The sequence below is a fragment of the Notechis scutatus genome, chromosome 1 (genome assembly GCF_049901735.1).
Source record: "Notechis scutatus isolate UNSWTSFEM ecotype Mainland chromosome 1, rNotScu1.2, whole genome shotgun sequence".
NCBI lineage: Eukaryota > Metazoa > Chordata > Lepidosauria > Squamata > Elapidae > Notechis > Notechis scutatus.
The window spans coordinates 80,920,985-80,942,889 of record NC_142009.1 but is presented as its reverse complement, the minus strand read 5'-3'; the positions used below and the strand labels follow the sequence as shown (position 1 = coordinate 80,942,889).

The 21,905-nt window shown below is 37.3% G+C and overlaps 1 protein-coding gene across 3 annotated transcripts in view; it reads right to left on the bottom strand.

Annotated features, from left to right (window-relative positions):
* Positions 1–21,905, bottom strand: part of PRKN (parkin RBR E3 ubiquitin protein ligase) — a 765,942-nt gene that overhangs the window by 107,299 nt on the left and 636,738 nt on the right. For all 3 annotated transcript variants that reach the window (XM_026675236.2, XM_026675237.2, XM_087969082.1), the window contains 2 exons: positions 19,525–19,586; positions 11,372–11,521 (listed from right to left, as the gene is read on the bottom strand). In XM_026675236.2, the coding sequence (XP_026531021.2) occupies positions 11,372–11,521; positions 19,525–19,586 (212 nt within the window). The remainder of the gene's footprint in view (positions 1–11,371; positions 11,522–19,524; positions 19,587–21,905) is intronic.

Genomic DNA, 21,905 nt, shown 5'->3' with positions numbered 1-21,905 from the left:
TTTTATCTCCACTTTGCTTCAACACGCTAATAACTGGTTTCTCCAGCTAGAATAGGAGTAGCATTTTTCATGCACCCCTCCCCCACTACTGCAACCTTCTATCTGCTTATCACCTCCAACACGTGAGAATCATGTCTGTCTGTATAAATAAATAGTAGTTTAGCTCAGCATATTGCAAATCAGATTCTTATATCATTGATTAGTGGATTACTTCTAATTCACCATTAGTTACAGACTGATCTCTTTTAATCATCTGATTGTCTAAAACTGCAGAATGGCCATACGTTGAATTGAAACATATATTTTGATTTCATGATATGTCACAGACGCATTCCCAGCCCCTAACTCTCCCGATTTAGTGTGACTTGGCGTGATGTCACTTCACTCCACTGATTTAACAATGCAAATCCATACATTTCTCAGTAAGGGACACAGTGATGGCTTTAAACACTGTATAGAAGATGGCATGACATCTGAATCTGTAAACCTATTCCCATTAAAACTGCAGTTTGAAACAACCACAAATTGTTCTTCAGTGACTAAAAGTAAAATGTTGCAAGAAACAATGGATGAAAACTAATCAAGAGAGAAGCAACCTAGAATTAAGGAGAAACTTTCTAACTGTGAGAACAATTAACCAGTGGAACGGCTTGCCTTCAGAAGTTGTGGATGCTCCATCACTGGGGGCTTTTAAGAAGAGACTGGACAGCCACCTGTCTGAAATGGTATATGGTCTTCTGCTTGAGAAGGGGGTTGGATCAGAAGACCTCCAAGGTCCTTTCCAGGGGTGGGATTCTACCAGTTTGCACCTATTCGTTAGAACTGGTTGTTAACATTCTAAGCAGTTCAGAGAACCGGTTGTTAGAAATTACTGGCCTAATCCTGTAAGGAAGGCAGGAAGGAAACATTCTGGTGTTGCTTACAGAAACTGCCTCTCCATTAACTCTTATTACATTCTTGGAAGGACTAGACTTCCTGTCTCTGGAACTTCTCTGGAGTTTTTTCCCCTCCTTTGCTGGTACTTTGCTTGTGTGGAGTGACCATTCAAAGTTACAATGGCACTGAAAAAAGTGACTTATGCCCATTTTTCACACTTACAACTGTTGCAACATCCCCACAGTCATGAGAGGCCAGGCGAGGAGATGCATGCCTCTATGTGAGTGATATTGAGTTGGCCACACCCAGCCAATAACATGACCACCAAGCCATACCTACCAACTGAGCCACGCCCACAGAACCAGTTGTTTAAAAATTTGAATCCCACCCCTGGTCCCTTCGATCTCTCTCTCTCTTTCTCTCTCCCTCACTCCCTCCCTTCCCCCCCTGTGTAATGTATTAAATGTAGAAAAACTAGATAGTCTTCACAATGAATTGTCTCCTACAGAACTCTTCTCCTTCTGGATTCTTATTCTGCATGCCTGTGTTTAAGGAAAACTATTCCTGCTTGATCAAGTTTCCCCAACATGGCTGAGGCCAAGAATTCTGGGAGTTGCAGTCTAAGACAACTGAAAGGTATCAAACTAGGGGGAAAGAGGCTTAATCAATGCCCACTGAAGACACTGAGCCATTATAATCTTTTACATCTGTGATAAAACTAACTTATTCATCATTTTGAAAGATTAAATGACAGCCAAGGGCAATATTGTTTGTACTTGTCATATCTAAAGCTTGGGCAAGTAAATCCTAAATTAATAGGCTCCTCCTAATCTCCTATATCTAATATCTTATCTTTTCTCTATGATTAACAACTTTCATGTACAGTGCTATAAGTAAAAGGCATATAATACCTTTTTAATAGAAGGCCTTTTCTGCAAAACCAACTAGGTAAGCCTAGTTAGAGTTCAACTTGCTTCTTTTATGTTCGTGATCAATATTCATCATTGCAGCTTGTGAATTATTCTTGCTCCAATGTGAACAATTCGTAGATGATTGTTCTGAGAAGGTTGTGCAGTAATTGGGATCCTGTCGTTGGTCTCTGTTGCTCTCAGGCAGTCGACAGTCTCGGCTGATTACATTAATGTTTCATCTTTTATGACTCAGTGCTGCTGAACCTTTTTGTTCAAAGCAAAAGCTTGCCATTTCTGTCCTCAATTATGTTAATGTTTAGATTCATCTTTTTTTTTTGTAAATTTTATTTGAGTTTTCACAAAGAGAAAAAAAATACAAATAAAACATCTTTTTTGAAAGTAGCATAATCCCGGGTTACATTTCTTCGTACAGACACAAATTCAGGTTCATGCCCATTTTTATATTCTATTCCATATCTATTCCGATATCTTATTACTATTTTACATTTTCTGCATAACTTCTCCCCTCTTTTAATTTTCTCAATTTTATTTTAATTATCTCATCTCAATTCAAATAATTGTATTTATATTTTTTGTCTGTCCTGTTTCAATTATCTATTATCTTTTCTCATTAAACAAAATTTCTCCTGTAGTTACTGATTGGAATATGACGCCTTTATATCTTTTCCCTAAAGTTGTAACATTCAATATAATACATAACTTCCATTATATACATTCTTAAATACACACTGTATTCTTATATATATATATATATATATATATATATATATATATATATATATATATATATGTATGTATATATGTATGTATGTATACATATATGTATATACATATATATGTATATGTATATGTATATATGTATATATGTATATATGTATGTATATGTATGTATATGTATGTATATGTATGTATATATAAATGTATATATAAATGTATATATATATATAAATGTATATAATTAAACAACATTCCATTCCAATTCAATTCTATCATTAATATTAATATTCATTAAAGTCTTAACATTTTTCACGTTGCTTTTCAATTAAATATCATACTTCTCTGGGAACAATTATAAGCTTTCCATAGTTAATTCCCCCCCCCGTCTTCACTTATATTTTATAAAACATTAACTAATTATTCACTTATTTTATTCACAAACATTGCACTAACTGTTTTATCCCTCATTTTAATCATACGTTGTTTCCAATTTTCTAAAGTTATTTCTATTACTAATATAACAATACAAACTTATGTACCTTTACAGAATCCCTTTTTCAGTTAGATTTTCACCCATTATCTCTAAATAGGTCCTGTTTCTCTATATCTTGCTCCGGTCCTTTGTAACTTCTTTTCCTTTCCTTCTTCCCTCTCTTCTTCTCTCTCCCCTTTTTATCCCCTTGTCTCTCTACCTCTATTTCTCTCTTCTGTATTTCCCTTTTCTGTTGCTTTCCAGTATTATACTTATTTTTCGAATTATTTTTCTTTTCTTTGGTTGTTTTTTTAAGTCTTAAATTCTCCATTCTCTTTCCCCCCTTTTCTTTTTCTTCCCCACATAAAATTGCTTGTTCATTAAAGATGGCTTCTTCTTTGTTCCAGTCTTCTTGTTTTGCAGTCGTTTCTTGTTGTTTCTCATAGTTCCAAATTTCCATTTCTAAGAATTGGAAAACGAAGCCAAAAGAACCCCTCCCTTCTTGTGTGTCTTCTTTGTACTTTTTAAGTTCCATTTTCAATTCATCCAGAAGTGGTGCCATTGTATAAATTTTTAAACAACCACCCAATTTATTTTAGTCATTCAAATATAATAACCAAGAATCCAAAGATCACCAAAATAATCCAAATACACGCAAGCTGTTTCTTTTTTGCTCTTTTTTTTCACTTTCTCTTCCTGGGGTTACTATTTAGTTGCAAAGTATAAATATATCTTTAAGAAGTCTTGTTGAAGTTTTACTGTAGATTCTTTTTAATTCCAGGCAGTCTCCTCCCTCTTCCAGATCCTGCCCTTATTCTTTTTCTCTCCCTTCCTGCTTATGAAAAAGAAAAATTTTAATGTCCAGAAATCTTTATTATCCCTTTCGCATTTTGTTTTATTTTCAGCTTAATTGCCTATTGATGTCAAAGCGGATTTTTCTGATTTCTTATTTAAGTCTCTTATTTAAGTTGTCAGTATAGGGAAGGAAAGAGAAGGGGAAAAAAAGCCAAACCATTCCCTTTTCACTTTCCTTTGCTGCTTCTGACTCTTCTTTGGGAGCGATGTTATTTTTTGTAAGTTTAAATTCCAGGGTACCTTAGTTGTTGCTTTTACAATTTAACCCGGTCAGCCAAAACTTTCACTTCTTATCTTCCTCCTGCACATTCTTTTCCGGTTGAGTTCTCCTTTGTGGTGGCCATTTCTGACCACCGCTACAACCGCCTTTGGGAAAGGGAGTAATGGCAAGCTAAGGAGGAGAGATGTGGCTCTCCTCAACCCTGCTGGCAGTCTCCCCCCTCTTCACCACCTCTATGGGGTGGCTTAGCCCCGAAACCAGCCGGCTCGGGGCGCTCCAGCGGCGAGCCCAGACAGAAACCGTGCACGATTGCTGATTTCTGTCTGTCCCCGAAGCCCTTCCCTAATGTTTAGGTTCATCTTGATGTGCCTTATCTCTTTTCATATGCAGTCAGTTGCAAATTATATACTGTCAGTGGGAGAGTAGCCAAGGCCCCTCTATGCCTTAGAGGATTCTTTGAGATTTTTTATCTTTTGTGTAGATGCCTTTTTAACTTGCAGCTAATACAAAAAAGGAATGCAGTAAATTTTAGGTTGGAATAATAAGAAACAGAGAGAAGTGGAAATCAACAAAAGCAACCCTAGTAACTACTGACTGTTAATTTTAATGTGTTTTCCAAAATAAATGCTTTGGGAATTGATTATGTCTGTATGCAAGTTTTAAAAAATTCTAAGTTCTTGGTACATTTTGAACTCAGTTATTTGTCAAAAAAAAAAAAAAGTATTTACATCAGCATTCCTCAGTTTGGCAGCTGTTAGGACTAAAGTTCTTAAAATTTTCACCCCAGCAAGGAGCTCATCAAATTGGGTAACTGTGGCTAAGTGGCAAATAAATAATTTGATCCTTACATTCATTTCTGGACATCACCTTCTAATCTAGGTATAACTTTCCCATTCTGGTTGAAATATCTACTATAAATCACCATGAATTTTGACGCATTTCAAAGGATCCAGTAAAATCCAATTTTGGGTGCCTTTTCAAACCGATATGAAATAGCAGTAGCCCTTAAGACTTACATACTGCTCTGTAGTACTTTACAGCACTCTCTGAGCAGTTTGCGACATCACAATATTGCCCCCAACAATCTGGCTCCTCATTTTACCAACCTTGGAAAATGGAAGGCTGAGTCAAGCTTGAGCCAGTGAGAATCAAACTGCTGCAGCAGGCAGAGTAAGCCTGCAAAGCTGCTTTCTAACCATTGTGCCATCCCAGCTCCAAAGTTGTATAGTTAAAATATAGTTTTTGGAAATGTTAATTTAATTCTTGCAGATAATTGTTGTGGCTCCAAGTCCTGAGTCTGCATTCTTAGAGGAAGAGGATTCGGAAGATGAGGAGGAGGTGGAATTGGGAATGCCTTCCTCCCCAGGACCTTCCTCTTCAGCAATGCCTTCCTCCCTGATTATGCCTCAGGTTTCGGCAGATAACCAAGAGGGACAGCCTGAGGCTAATCAGGAGGAGGAGGAGGGCATATCGGAGCAGCCTTTGACAGAGAATCAAGCAGATGAATGCTGGCTTGATGCTAGGCAACGTCGCAGGAAAAAGTGTGAGATGCAACGCAGGAGACATGGACGAATCAGAGACTGAGCTGAGTTAGTGACACACCTCACAGGGAATAAAAGTGGGTGTGTTTGCTCTGGGAACTCCGTACGGGACAAAGTGTGAATTTTTCTGTGGAGCTTCGGTGTATCCTGTTTCTTGAGAGCTTAGTGATTAATGTTTCTGTTATCTTGTCAGACTTGGCAGACAGCGTGTGTGATACTGCCAAGAACATAGCTAGCTCAAAGGAATTAACTCAGTAAATACTGAATCCTCTTGCCTGCTTGTATTTGGTCGGAGTTTGGACTTCTCATCTATCTTGTGAAGGTGAGACATAACAGATAATTATCTTATTATATTAATTATAGTAGGAAAAACCTGTTATGTTTCAACAAAGGAGAACTTGCTTAGGAATTGAAACCAAGTGAGCTGGCAAAATAGAATTCCATTTCAACCTGGTTAGACTGCCCACTCAGTAGAACAAAATTTGAACAGATTTCGTGCCTTGTGCTTATGGTATGATGCTAGCAAGTCAGCATTTAACAATAAAAAAGAATGTCTATCTTATTTTAATTCCTCCTGGAGTTAAAAAAAATCCCAACATGATGTCCTAAAACAATTCTGCTGTAAGCCAGCTATTAATCTCAGAAAAGTTCTCAATATTACTTTGTCTAGTGCTTTTGTTTTTGTTTTTAAAGCACAATTGGAATTATGTATGAAAAGCAATAGGAGATCCAAATTATAAGATGGAAGAACTGTTAGGAATGTAAGTCACCTAACTGCTATTTGGGTTGGAAATATATAAACCAGGATAGACAGTTTAATACTGCCTCTTTAAGGGAATGCTAAAAAACTGCAATTGGGTGTGGTTTCTCAAATGGCCATAAGATGGAGCCAGAAACCTGGGTTGTCTTAGTCTCAGAAGAAGTCTCAGTGAGTATCCCTGTTTCCTTCTGTTGGAGAGTATTGCCATTCCTCCATTTTTCCTAATTGACTGATATTCTTGGATTTGATGTAAGTCTGTTACTGAACCGTTTTTGATACTGGACTTTGTTATTGGATTATCCCTGGACTGAAAACTGACTGATTTAACCTGTGAATGACTTTGGACTGCTTATCTTGAAATTTGCTTAAACCTTTATTGAAAATAAAAAACTTACATTTATTGTTACAATGTATCTGTGTGCTATGTGTGTATTATTTAACACTTCTCTCAATACGTCTCCCTGTATGCGCTCATTCTCCTAACGGGGAATTACCTCAACATGAACCTTTGTACTTTCTTTGCTAACAGTTCTCTAAATGCTAGGGTCGGTTTTCAATAACAACAAAAACACATAATGATACATATTTCATCCAATTTTTCTTTCAAAGATAGTATATAAGGTTCTTGATGCTCCACTACATTTTTAAAACAATACCATGAAATAAGCTAAATCAAAAGAGAGTGGCTGGAACAAGAACATGTGAACAACACTAACAACATTACACTGTCAACAGTACAACATTACACTGTCTAGCATTAGGTTACAAATTCAAATAATGCGCTTTCTGTTTCTCTCTCTCTTCCACATTCACTAAACTGAAAAACCAAAAAGCAGCTGAAGACAGTAGCAAACTATTTCCATATTCCCAAGAAAAAGGCATGGTTGCATCCATATAATCATCAAGAATTGAACCTGACTTGAAAACAACTTTAGTTTGTTATACACATGCAAGCCAATGAACTAATGGTAAACATAATTATTTTCAAACTAACAAAGAAACATGACTGCTATCTTTTTCTCTGTCATTTATCAGAGTCAGCTGTGTCTCGTCTATAGCCTTTGAGATATATGGGAAAGATAGAAATTCATAGTAAAAAAAACCTCACAGGAAATATAAACATCTGTATTGTTAGTTACATATACTAATGCTACTGATATTAAGGTCAGCTGAGTTCATGAGTGAAAAACCAAAAAAAAAAAAAAAAAGCTAAATAGCTCCAATCAACTCAGATTGACTACAAACAAAGGCATGACAAAATAGCAACAATGGGGTAATCAAATATCTGAAGAAGTACCATTTGCTTGCAAGCAAGAACCGATCACAAGTCACTTTCTTTAGTGCCATAACTTTGAATGGTCACTAAATGAACTGTTGAAAGTCAAGGACTATCTATTCAGGTGAAACAAGAGCTCTGGATGATGTGAGAATGGTTCCCACTTTTATCATTTTTTAATGGCAATTAGCCAGTCATTAAGATTGCAGCTTAGATGTTGGGTAAGCAGTCAAGTTTCACAAATAAATGAGATGGATATTGTTGTAAATTGCTTGGATTCAGCAAATAAACAAATAAGAGTTAAAGCAAGACTGATAAAATGAATGAAGAGCTTCAACAGCCACCCTAGGCTCTGCTGCTAGAAATAAACCAGAATGATGTATCTGACACTTGATGCATGCAATCTAAATGTGTTTGGATTTTGTTTTATTGTATAGTAGGTGTGAAAAAGATTGCCTAGGGGAATTAAAAATCTTATTTAACCATTTATTCCTCTGCTTTCTTTTGAATACCCAAATAAAAATTAGCACTGGGAATAGTGACAGAAGTGTGAAATGTACTTGATAAAACATCCATTAAGGCAGTCACACTGCATGGTGTTTCTTGGCACCAGTGACCAGTCCAGAGGTGTGTATTCAGCAGGTTCTGACCAGTTCTGGAGAACCGGTAGTGGAAATTTTGAGTAGTTCAGAAAACCGGCAAATACCCCCTATGACTGGAGATTTTACAGTATCCTTCCTCTGCCATGTCCACCAAGCCACGCCCGCAGAACTGGTAGTAAAAAAAAAATTGAATCCCACCACTGGACCAGTCCCAACCTTATCCGAATGCAAGGGACTTCACCTTGGAACAATAAATATATCAGCAATATGTAGCCACTTTCAAGACAAGGCAAAAAAAAACAAAAAACCTTCATTTATCGAGTCTTTAGCAGCTCTTTATGATCCAGGTTTTTTTTTTCCTCCTAGTAATCATGCTAGCTGGTATCAAGGTTAACAAAGGCATATTTTCTTGCTGGTTAAACATGCCAATCTTTTCTGCTTAGTGATGAAAGCAAGAGATTGGCCTGATGAATAGCAATGAAGATGGAAGAACTGTGTGCAATAAACTTTGGGAAATCAAATTAATATATTTACACTTAAAACAAAGTAAAAAAACAATTATATAACAGCAAAGCCAGATCCTTAATGGCTTAATGGAACATTCAGAATAGTAAAATATTTTTGCTCATACAAATCTGGATCAAAATAAACATTGGAGAGGAGCACCACTCTTTATTCCTCTAAATATATATTCAGTGCTGCAGAAAAACCAAAGGAAGCATTATTTAGAGGTGAAGGGGTTCCTTATAATATATTAAAACTGTGAAGATACCTGTTGTCCCTGAACAAGACTTCTACATATAATATTTCAATTTCTCTTGAATATGCAGCAGTCATTCTACACCGGTAACAGTAGCGATTCTTTTACATACAGTGATACACAGAATTGCTTCTGTTTATCATAAACATTTTGTAAGCAATTGGTTTTAATGCCTGCCTCACTTCGAGATGGGATCATGCGTATATTGCATACAGTCTTGAACCAAAAGAGTCAAATGCAACTAGCATTGTCTTTTCAGGAGGCAACTGGACTTTCTTGTTTTTTCGTTTGAAGACATTTTGCTTCTCGTCCAAGAAGCTTCTTCAGCTCTGACAGGATAATAGGGAATGGAAGGATTTATATTCTTTACAGACATCTTGTAATTTGTATCCTTTTAGAAGGACATTGAAGCACTTGGAGGTTTATCTGTGTCCTTAGGGTCACCTGAGTTATACTCCTGGTTCCTGTAGTCTGCCATTTTTCCTCTGGAAATCCACTCCTACTCCCAACATCATTCAAAGGGTGTTCATCCCAAATTATATAGCTAAAAGTCTGTAGAGATTCTCAGTGATCCAGGTCATGGTTGTCCAAAAGGTGCTTTTTCAGAAGACAACTGGACTTGATTTTTCTTTTGAAGACGTTTCACTTCTCAGCCAAGAAGCTTCTTCAGCTCTGATATCTTTCCATTCCCCACTATCTTGTCAGAGCTGAAGAAGCTTCTTGGATGAGAAGCAAAATGTCTTCAAATGAAAAAATAAGAAAGTCCTGAAAAAACAGAGATGACTGAGAATCTCTACAGACTTTTATATATTTCTTTTCATTGCTCTACTGCTGTGTCAATGCCACCTAACTTCTAGAACAATACTGCAATTTATTAGTATAATCAATAATTATTCTTCACATTAACAGTACTGACAGGTATAGAATTCTGTTATGGCAACACAAGGATACATAATTTCGTTTAATCCTTTTTTTTATGAAAGGGATAAAATATTCTAAATATTTAATGTTAAACCAGTTATTTAATCTATCATCAGGGAAAATTGATCTAATATATGTAACTTGGCTTTTGGTGACAAAAATATTTCAGAATTTCATTTTTTTTTAATTGTAATACATTTTGGGAATACATATTATTCCAAATGTATTTATTAATATTTATTTCTTTCAGTTTCAAATTATAAATCTGTTCCACAGAGGTTAGAAATGAAGAATTGATAAGGAATTGAAATTATGCTCATAAAAAGGCTGTTTATATTGCTAGCAGCCGAAAATCTGAATTAAAAGGAGAAAGCTCTCAAGACTTCTAGGAATTGACCTGGGTGAGATACATACAATCCATGCCTTTCAAAATGTTTTGGGAACATATTCTTAATAATTTACCCTGTAAAACTGATTCGTTAAGGCACTAGGCTAGAAAGCAGTGAGTTCAAATCCCATCTCAGCCATGAAAGACAGTTTGGTGACTTCAGTCCAGTCACACTCTCTCAGCCCAACCCACCTCATGTGGGGAAATAAGAACATGGAACAATAAGTATTGACACTGAGTTTTATTTGATCTTACAAAACCCTTCCTTTCAACACTTCTGAAATGTACTTGCATGTATTTTTGAAGGACTGTGCTGTTATATTTTTCTAAATGCATTATGAGTATCACAGCTTTAAGGAAACATCATTTTCAAGGCCAAAAGGTAGACTTAAAAATACCTCCTGTGTGTCCTAAATTTTCTTATTTTTTAAAAAAAGAATATTGTTATCTGATGACATTGTTAGTAACAGAATAAAAATAAGCAGACACAATCCCTTCGTATGGCCATTCCATTCCAGTTCTTTTCTGACCCTGGTTATTTAAAAAGCTGTTCATTCAGCACCGTTGTTTAACCTGCATTAATCTTCATTGATTTACTCAAAACATACAATTCATTTTACTTACTTGACTCTTTTTCTATCCCTGCCTCTGCCCTCCCTCCCTCTGAACCTATTTAAAGAGAGTGCTGCTAACAAAATAACAAATCTTTTCGCTTTGGATCCTTTACCATTTTGCTGACTGCTAGGAGTTTTAAAAAGTGTCAGTGCTCTTGCCTTGTCATTTGCACAACCCAACTCTTCACTGCAACCACTGAGCTCAGCAATTCTGCAAGCCAATTCAAGCCAGGCATTCTGGGGCAGGTATATTCTCCATGACAAAGTGATCATTTCTGCACTGCAATCCTTAAATTAAACTTGTTTATTGGAATCTATAGGATTTTCCTCTGTTAAGATTCAGGGTCAGCAATATAAGAATGTCAGAGGATTTTTTCCATCTCCACCAAATTTCAACTGACTCACATAGAATTATTTGGAGCATGCATTTTTCTTACCCCACAACCCAGTCCGTTTCTTGGTTCACACACTATTTTCCTCATTTCTGATTCAGGAAGCAGGCCAGCTCCGCATCCTGGAGTGGGACACAAAACACCGCCCATCTGCAGAACGTATTCTTCTGCACCATAGTCTTGATAACGATTGTACTGAAATAAAGAAAAAAATCAGGCTCTAATAAATAAACTTTAGAAATTGAGCATCTCTCACTAATGAATTCAGTTAATCTGGACAACACAGAAAATCTTATTTTCATATTAAAAGTGCCGGGAGTTTTTCACAACAGAATGGAATAACAGAGTTGGAAGGAACCTTGGAAGCAGTGGTGGGATTCAATTTTTTTTTACTACTGGTTCTGTGGCCGTGGCTTGGTGGGCATGGCAGGGGAAGGATACTGTAAAATCTCCATTCCCTCCCCACTCCTGGGGGAAGGTTACTGTAAAATCTCCATTCCCTCCCCACCCCACTAACCTGCTTTCCAGCTCCATTCTCCTGTGCAGGACAACAAAAGAAAACCCAGCCAATCAGCTGGGACTTGGGAGGCAGAGAATAGATGGGGGCGGGGCTAGTCAGAGGTAGTATTTGCCAGTTCTTCAAACTACTCAAAATTTCCGCTACTGGTTCTCCAGAACTGGTCAGAACCTGCTGAATACCACCTCTGCTTGGAAGTCTTCTAGTCTAATCTCCTGTTGTCAAGCAGGAGACCCTATACTTATTCCAGACAATTGGCTGTCCAGTCTCTTCTCTAAAGCCTCCAGTGACAGAACACCTACAACTTCTGAAGGCAAGCCATTCCACTGGTTAATTTTTCTCACCGTTAAAGAAATTTCTCCTTAGTTTTAGGTTGTTTCTCTTCTTTAGTTTAGTCTAGTTCAGTTTACTTTATTGTCACTGCACCCCGTACAACGAAATTAAATGCCATCTTCAGTGTACATGATAACTATAAAAATTAAACACAAACACACATCCTTCACATTCTGCTCTATCCTTGATTAGTTTCCATTGTTTCTTGTTTTGCCTTCTGGTGGTATGGAAAATTGTCCCCTTCTTCTTTGTGGCAGCTATTGGAACACTGCTCTCATGTCACCCACAGTCCTTCTTTTCACTAGACTAGACTTACCCAATTCCTGCAACCGTTCTTCATATGTTTTAGCTTCCAGCTCCGTAATCATCTTTGTTGCTTTTTTCTGCACTCTTTCCAGAGTCTCAACATATTTTTCATAATAATGAGAGAAACATCTCATTAGCAATTGTGATGCACTGATCTGTTCCAATGGAAGTAGTATCACACCCAAGGTAATAAAGAATTCTATACATTTGGGTTATACAGCCTAATATCTTCCTTATTTATTAAAGTATTTATGGTCTTGCTTTTGATAATTGACCATAAATCATAAATCTAAAGTTAATTAGGGCTTACTTTTTGGGATTATCTTATCCTGGTAAGAATTGCCTTAGGTGAAATGGACAGCAATATGCATTTGAAAAACAAACAAACAAATAACCGAATAAATTTGATTCACTGGATTTAATTTGGGAAACAAAATCTATTTTCACCTTGAAAATTATGTTTATATAGGATTATGCCAAATCATTATACTATAGTTTTCCAAAGACAAAAAAAGAGAGAAGTAGGCGAACTCAAGGAACAAAAACAAAATTGTGTTATGCACATTCACTAATTCATTATTCAGTCACCAAATTGTCTTTTGTATTTTAGATTGATATTTTCAAATATATCTTTTAATTTAATCTCTCTCTCCATTCAGCTTCAGTCAATACAAGTCCTACATTTTTAACAAAAAGCCAATTCAGTTGCAAAATATGCCACCGATCTACCTATAGAACACATGCTTTTAATGAGATTCCTTGCATTGAAATAACTACCCAGTTTAGGGGCTGCCAAAAATATATTGAATATATCATTTCTGGAAAACTCCAGATGGCAGAAATCTATCCTGAAGGAACTGAAAGTATTTTTTAGAAAGAAATGAATCCTGCTTCCTCTTCAAGCCAATCAATGTATATCTGCCTTGTACTGTGTAGACCATGCTAGTGAGGCTTTGTTTTGAGTTTATTCAAAGGATGTGCTGGGGCAATACATGTCTGCTTGGTATATCTACTAAGTTCAATTCTGTGAGAAAAAATATAACTAGCATGGGATTTATCTACCTGCAATGTAAGAAACGATCAAGTCAAACCAAAGACTTGTAAAAATACCCCAGAAATTCAGGGAGAGTTTTTATCCAATCCTACGTAGTCCTTCTCCATTGTTGTAGATGATGACAACTTCCCTGGATGAAATATGAGATCCTAATAGTGGAATTAAGCAATTCTAAGGACCCTATTGATGGTCAATCATCCCTAGTTACTTCCCAGTTGGATTATTGCAATGCAGTCAACATGGAGATGCCCTTGAAGTGTATCTGGAAAGTTCCACTGGTGCAAGATGCAGCAGTGTGAACAGTTATTGCATTTTTGGTAGAAGCAAGCAACGGTACATACCTCTGCTGTGTGAACTACATTGGTTACTAGTTTCTTTCCAGGTCTGATTCAAGGTGCTAGTATTGATTTTTCAAACTCTATATGGCATGGGAACAGGTTATCTGAGGTATTGCCTCACCCCAATTTTATCTTCTTGTCCCACCAGATGCAACAGAGTGTGTGCATATTGGAGGTTCTGTCACCTAGAGAATTAAATCTGGCAACCACTATAACCACTATAACCATAACCTTCCAGACCTGGTTGTGCCAGGAAGCCTGGAGATTCCAGGAGCAGGTAAACTAGTGAGATGGCTCCATTATTATTAACATCGCTTCATCTATTATTCTTTAATTTAGCTTTATTCTTAAACTTTTAAATTTTTTTAAAGAATGTAATTATCATTATCATTACATTACTGATTGTTTTATATTTGAGCAGCACAGTGGCCTAGAGGTTAAGACGTTCGTCTGACACTCAGGAGGTTGAGCGTTCAATCCTAGGCAGCAACAGATGTTTCTCTATCAGGGTGCAAAGAGAAAATATATGCTGAGAACTCCACATAGGTGTCAGGAAGGGCATCCGGCCAGCAAACACTCCGCTCCATTCAGTTGCCCTGACTCCATCCCGATTAAAAGGGATTGCAGGGTTGTAAAAAGAAAAACAACATTGTTTTAGTTTTGTATGCCACTTGCTTGTAGGATGGGCAGCTATATAAATTATATAAATAAATTAATGCACGGGGAGTAGCTTTTGTACATTGTCTGCTATATCTAAATAAAGGCACCCCACCTTGACAAACAAATCCGCAAACCCTCAAGTTATGATCTATTGGAAACTCAGAAAATAACAGTTGGAAAGGAAGTTGGAATCATCAATTTCAGCTCACTACCCATTGCATGAATCCATAATAGGATTAATAATCACATAGAAAATAAGATATGGATATATAGTACTTGCTAATATGCTGTCATATTTCTCCCTATATTTCATAAATTCTTATTTATTAATGGCTCCGTTAATAATGAGAAATCACTTATCCGAAGCAAAAAGAATTAGCACACATGAAGGATAAATCACAGTTCTGGTGTTGTAAAGTTGCCCTAAAATCCACAACTGGCAGAATTTCCCTGTTTTAACATTAGAAATACAGGCATCCTCCACTTATGATCACAATTAAACCCCACTGCTAAGTAAGACAGTTGTTAAGTGAATTTTGCCCCATTTTACAACCTTTCTTGCTAGAGTTGTTAAGTGAATCACTGCAGTTCCCCATTGACTTTGCCTGTCAGAAGGTCACAAAAAGGTCATCATTATGATAACTGCAACTGTCATAAATACATGCCAGTTGCCAAACATTCGAATTTTGATCACATGACCCCTCAGATTCTGCAATGGTTGTAACAGTCATAAGGGCCATTGTAACTTTTAATGGTCACTAAACAAATAGTTATAAGTCAAGGACTACTGTACTTTTCTTTAGCTACTATTTTTCTAAAAAGTCAAGTTAGTTTTCTTCCTGATCCTATAGCAATTCCTATAGGAATTACAAGTAAAGTTGCCAGCTTTGCAGCTGGTTACTTTTTCTCAACTCTTCCTACATTACAGGATTGTGCCTGAGAGAAAAACTGGAGAAGCTAATGTAACGTACATCATGTTGAATTTCTGGAATAAAACTAGCATGAGGAAGGAAGCTGAGGGAAGGATGGATGTGAATAACACTAAACCTATGGAAAAACATGGCAGCTCAGAAGTTTGGTTGGAAAAAATTTTTTAAATTAAAAACAAAAAGATTGGTTGCTATGTTTAACTTAATTGTCAACCCTGAAGTGAACCTGGGTGAGGCCATCTTGGAGGCTTCAGGGTTGTCACAAAGCAGAAGAAGGGAAAGGGAGCGGGGAAATAGGTAGATGGGGTTCTATAGCCAAAACAAAGAAGTTTTCCTGTGGGAACCAAGGACATTCTAGCAGGTAGCTGGCCGGAGGAGGAGCGAAGTAACCAGCCAGCACCTTGATTGGACAGTGTAACCAGTGACTTGGGAAAAAGAGGGAATGTTTACTTTTTAATTAGGTGAAAGCCCCAGGAACTTTCAGAGTTGGCTTTCACCATATTGTACCAAAATGATATATCCAATAAATTGTTCTTTGAGGAATTTGTCTGCCTCAGAGTTCTGCTTTCTATGGGTGCATTACTTGGAATGCTGACATCAAGCCGATTCCTGGAAATAATGATGTGTGTGCATGTGATGTGTGTGTGTGTGTGTGTGTGAAAGAGGGAGAGAGAGAGGGAGAGAGAGGGAGAGGGGGGGGGAGGGAGGAAGAGAGAAAGAGGGTTTGATCAAATTGAAACTCAGAACATCTTGACTGTTCCAGCTTTGGGATGAACAGAATCTGGAAAGGTCTGCCATGGTGAGTATGGCAAAACCGAACGCCTCTTTCCCTTTCTGCTCTGAATAGCGTGTCCAGCAGCCTGTCTGATGGACTTTTCAGTTTCTATTATGGGCTCCTCTGTTACTGCAGCTCAAAAGGTAAACCAGGTGGATTCACAGACTTTGGAGAACTACTAAGCCTCAGGTCATTGCCATCAACAGAAAAGTGGGCATTGGCCTAACTCCCCAAGCAAACAAAGCATTAATGCCTCTAATTAGAAATTCTGGCTATATATAGTGTACCCAACAAACTCTTAGAACAGATATCTTACATCAGCGGTGGGATTCAAAGTGGTTTATGGTTCAGTGCGCGTGGCTTGGTGGGCGTGCTTTGCGTGCGCACACTTTGTGCACCTACGCGTGCCAAACACATGCTTTGTGCACACGCAGAGGCTTTCCTACTCACCTCCTGCAATACTGCACTCTCTCTGTGTCTTCAACAGCTGACACGTGGCAATCTGCTGTGCTGCGCGAAGCAGCTGTGCTTCAAGCGTAGGAAATAAAGGTCAGTATGGGAGCCCAGGCGGGCCGGTGGGCCCAACAGCAGATTGTCGGAGTGAACCAGTTCACTCCCAGATGATCTTCGGAGCTACCGGTTCGGCAGAACTGGGCCAGACTGGTAGAATCCAACCCCTGTCTTACATATACCTGCATATACGAACAAAACTAATTCTCTGCATATATTTTAATCTGAGGAGACATGAATGAACTAAATACAACTATCTTTGCAGCCAATATTTGCCCTAGCTGAATCAAGCTGGAAAACTCCAGAGACGTGTCACTTGTCCCTAACTCTCTAATCTTTAGGACTGTTCTCTAAAATAGATGGTGCATTCCTCAGTGCACATTATTGGAGGAAATTAGGGCTCTCAAAATTTTATTTCAAGAATCATTTATAAGACAATTTTACTAACAGGACACATGAACAAATGTTCTACAGCATTTTAATTTATATGGCCTATGAATATTTAAAAGTACTTCCACACAAAACTTTTGGAATAGGAACTATCTTAACTGGTCATAAAAAGGACTTAAAAATTCATTGTCAACTAAAAAAATGTCATTAAAGAAGATAAAGAACATCAGGATTGATACACTTGAAATACAAGACCTGACCAATAAAGGATATATTTTAAGGAACTAAATAAATACTTCTGCATATGTAGGGGTCATAATTCTAAAGTATTTCAAAATATTTTGAAGTTGAGTTATTGGATGCCAACAATTGCAATGTTCCTTCTAATTAAGCAAGACATGTGATAGCCTTAAGAAAATCTTTTTCCACTACTAACGTAACTATTTTTGTTACAATTCTTAAAAGATGTATTTTTTTAAAAAAATTCCTAGCATAATAAGTTTGGTATCCATGCTCCTCAATTTCCCTTTTTGTATAGCTATTTAGAACTGGAAATGCTTGACAAACTTTTTAAAAGTGTGGATTTTGACATACAGCTGCATTCCAAATTGTTTGAGATCAGAAACTTGCAAATTAAATAATGGAAATGAAAATCATACTAAGTGAATCCATTGACTCTTAATCCATTTGGTTTCACAGAGAAGAGCAAGAAAGATGATTAGGGGATATATAAAGAACACTTGCTGGCATTGGTATCATGATAGCAATGTTCCAATATCTAAGGGGCTGCCATAAAGAAGAGGGGGTCAACTTATTCTCCAAAACTGAAGGCAGGAGAAGAAGCAATGGATGGAAACTAATCAAGGAGAGAAGCAACCTAGAACTAAGAAAGAATTTCCTGACAGTTAAAACAATTAATCAATGGAACAACTTGCCTTCAGAAGTTGTGGGTGCTCCAACACTGGAGGTTTTTATGAAGAGTTTGGTCAACCATTATTTGAAATGGCATAAGGCAGGGGTGTCAAACTCGATTTCATTGAGGGCCGCATCAGGGTTGTGTTTGACCTTGTGTCAGGTTTCCAAGTGATGAAATCCATTTAAAAAGAAAAGAGCAAACTCCATCTTCCAAAACAATTTCTTTTATTTGGGAAAGCATCAAATTGGCAAAGTCTGTGGTAATTCCAGATCTGACACAACCCGGAATTACCCCACAATATTAGAAGTTAGAAACAACTCTCAAAGGTCACATTCCCCAATAGAAGTAATTCAATGTTGCCTGATGTCATAAATCTCCACCGAAAGGGCCTCAGCATGGTCAGCTCGTGTTCCCATGGGAAGAAGGATCACCTAGCCTAAACAACTCTCTCTATCTCCACTCCTCCCTCCTCAGGAATGTGGCAAGCCCAAAACCCTTCCCCCATAACCACCAAAGAGAAAGTAAGAAAAAGAATATATACTAAGCCTAACTAAAATGGCTATGCATATGTCAATTTTGGGCAATTTTTGACACCTTGGGGGGGATGGGGTGGTGTTTCTGGGGTGGGTGTGGCCAGCTTGATGTCACTCGTGTTGTCACAGTGGTGGCTTGAGAACTCTGCCAGCGAGAACAGGCTCCCAAGCTCTGTTTTCAGCTGCAACCTGTAACTGTCTACTAGCTTCCTCCTGTAACTGTCTGCTAGCGAAAACGGAGCTCCATTTTCATTGGCAGAGGCATCATGGGACGGTCCTTTGCTGTTTCCAGGGTGGCTCCACAGGCCATATCTAAGCACCCCATGAGCCAATCCTGATCTTGAGTTGGACCCCACCCCCCCACGGTATAGAGTTTCCTGCCTTAGCAGGGATTTGGACTAGAAGACCTTCAGGGTTCCTTCCAACTCTGTTATTGTTATTCATGTTCAAAAAAGGAAAAGCTAGGTATGTTATACGAAAGAATAATTAAATAAGTGTTTATTGTGTTGCAACCTGAAACTCTGTAAAGAGTTCATGGGTAGTATTTTAAGATCCCAACTAAATGAATAAAAAGAAGGGATGAGGCACCATACATCTATTTATAGTTTAGGCAGCCTTTATCATCTTATTTGTCCACCTGTAAATTTACTGCCTGTTTTCTTCAGGGATCCGGAGTTGAAAAGCTGTGGCAGGTAGTGCATATATAACAATTAATTAAGTACCAAGAATACAAGAATACAGAGAATAATCATAAATCAATTGAAAGGAAGGAAGTGAAAGATAGGTCACGTATGGGAGTCATGCTCCCCAATATTAGAGCACTGGGAAGGTTATGAGATATGCTTCCCTGGAGCACTTCCCTGAAGAGAGAAGCAGCTGCCTCATTAGTGTCTATCATTCAGGGCACCATGATACCATCTTTCAGAGGCTCACTCACCTGCTCGTCTCCAAGAATTCGGAAATGATGCAGCTCTTTAATCAAGGAATCTGGACAGCCCGCTGCAATAAAGAGAGAGACCGAAGTGCAGGTTAGAACAGATTCTGACTTGCTCAGTATGATATACCGCAAGAAGACACATAGTTACAGCATCAGTGATGGATACCTTGCATAAACAGCATCATAAAATACTGTGAACCTAGAAGGAATATACTTCCATACTGCATTTCAGAACAGTTTAGGAATGCTGCACAGGTGAGATGCTGAGAAATAGGCAAATTAGCAGAAGAAGGTTTTCTACACAGCCAGTCTCAGCAGTTTTGTGTTCTTAGGTCAATCGTGCCAGAATAATATTCAACACCCAAACCCACACCAGTATATTATAGTTTTTACCATATACTCCCTTCTCTCTCTCTCTCTCCCTCTCCCTCCCTCCATCTCAGCTAAGATCCTTCCCCCTCTTAGGCCTCTGGTAGAAGATCTCTGGTAGAAAGGAAACAAATCTTGCATATAGTATATGCATCAGGAATGCATGCAAGTTTGATCCCATCTGAAGGGGTCTGCGTTTTGTATATGGAGTTTTCTTAATCATCTTAGTTGTGGTTAAAGCAAACATTGACAACTCAATCCCTGCCAGATATTTTGAACCAACCGTATTAATACCTGCCAGCATGACACAAGATGATGGGAACTATAATCCCAAACATGTGGAGTGTATATAAGAAGGCATCCGTGAATAGAATATTGCTCCTTAAGACTGAGCTGGGTGGCACATGGGATGGAAGAAAGGGAGAAGAGTTAGCCATGAACATTTTTTGCCATACAGATGTTGTACAGATGATGAATGAGAATAGAAGGATTAGAATCCATGGAAACAGTTAATTAAAATATAACAGAATCTTCTAGGGTTTGTATACAAGAACCAATATTCCACCCAAATAATATTTTTCTCACTTTCTACATTTATTTACTAGCATATACATTATATCAAATAAAATACAAAGCAATAAATGTAAAGAACCATAATGAGAGAAGGTAATAAATGTTACTTGACTTATATGGAAAGGCACTGAAACCTCCCTAGAGAATCAGTTAAATTATAGTTTCATGGAAGTTCAATATTCTACAAATATATATATAAATCAAAATGGTTTAAAATGTTATCTTTTTAAAAAAAATATCTCAGCACTGAGATGTATATGAACACCAGAAATAAGCTCACTTATAGAAAAGTGTTGCTAGATCTTGAATAAAGATCCCAGAATAAAGATTTATAATAGAATTACAGCCAAGTCTAATGTCATAGTACACTGATAAATACTGATTCATCCTTCCACCCTTTTTTCAAATTTCAAACTGTTGAAAGTAATTAAAATGCTGATGTGAAAGTAAGACCTTTATCCTTCTCATGTCTAAACTAGTGTTGAAGAACTGTATCTGTATGACCCCATAATCACTCTAGAGGTGTCAGGCACTGATGCCAAAGGATTTAGTAAGTGACTTCATTGTACTAAAATTCACTGCTTTTAGTTAACCTTTTCTCCTTCATATAGTTTATTCCCATTAAGAAAAAAAAACTGAAGAATTTGGACAGAAGGTTAATCACAGTTGCTTTATTGACAATACACAGCAGAAAGAAACATGACCAAATTATATCCAGTAAACAGACAATGAGAGATTTAATCAAGACAAAGGAAGAGATATGGAGATTTGTGATTTTCAAGAAGCAATAAATACATTATTGTCCTGGTCAGAAACTATTTAAAAACACAGGGGAAAAAGGGAATTTTACAGTGAGAAAGAAACAGCAAGATGCTGGCTCAGCGTTCTTCAAACTAGCCAACATTCATATATTTGAACCAATTCCCAAAATTCTCAATGGGTATGTTGTTCCATTAACTTTGGAAATTTAAGCCCCTACAAGGGATGCTTAGGTTGGGGAAGGCACGTGCTAGCTTTTCAGTCCTAACCCTAACCCTTCATTTCTACAGTGTGAAACATTGATCCTTTTTGCTTAAATATCTAGGATACATTAAGCATGACTCAATTTCTGGATCTTTAGCTTTTTATAATGTACATGACGTCTGTGGACAGAATAGAACAGAAAGTAGATTCTTCCTATGAATGCAAATAGCAACTGCTATTTCAGTGCAAATAAAGATGGAGAAGGAATTATTTTAATAAATCGAATCAACTTTTTTTACATTTTATGCTGCTAATCTAAAGAGTCATTTCTGTTTATTTGATTAAAAAAATAAATTCATATTCTTGACTGACAAGTCAATATAGCAAACTTGCAAAATAAATGCTGTTGCTTTTTATTTTAGCGAGGGATCAATAGAAGAGAATATTTGTAGCTCAGGGTGGAACTGTGGAGCCCT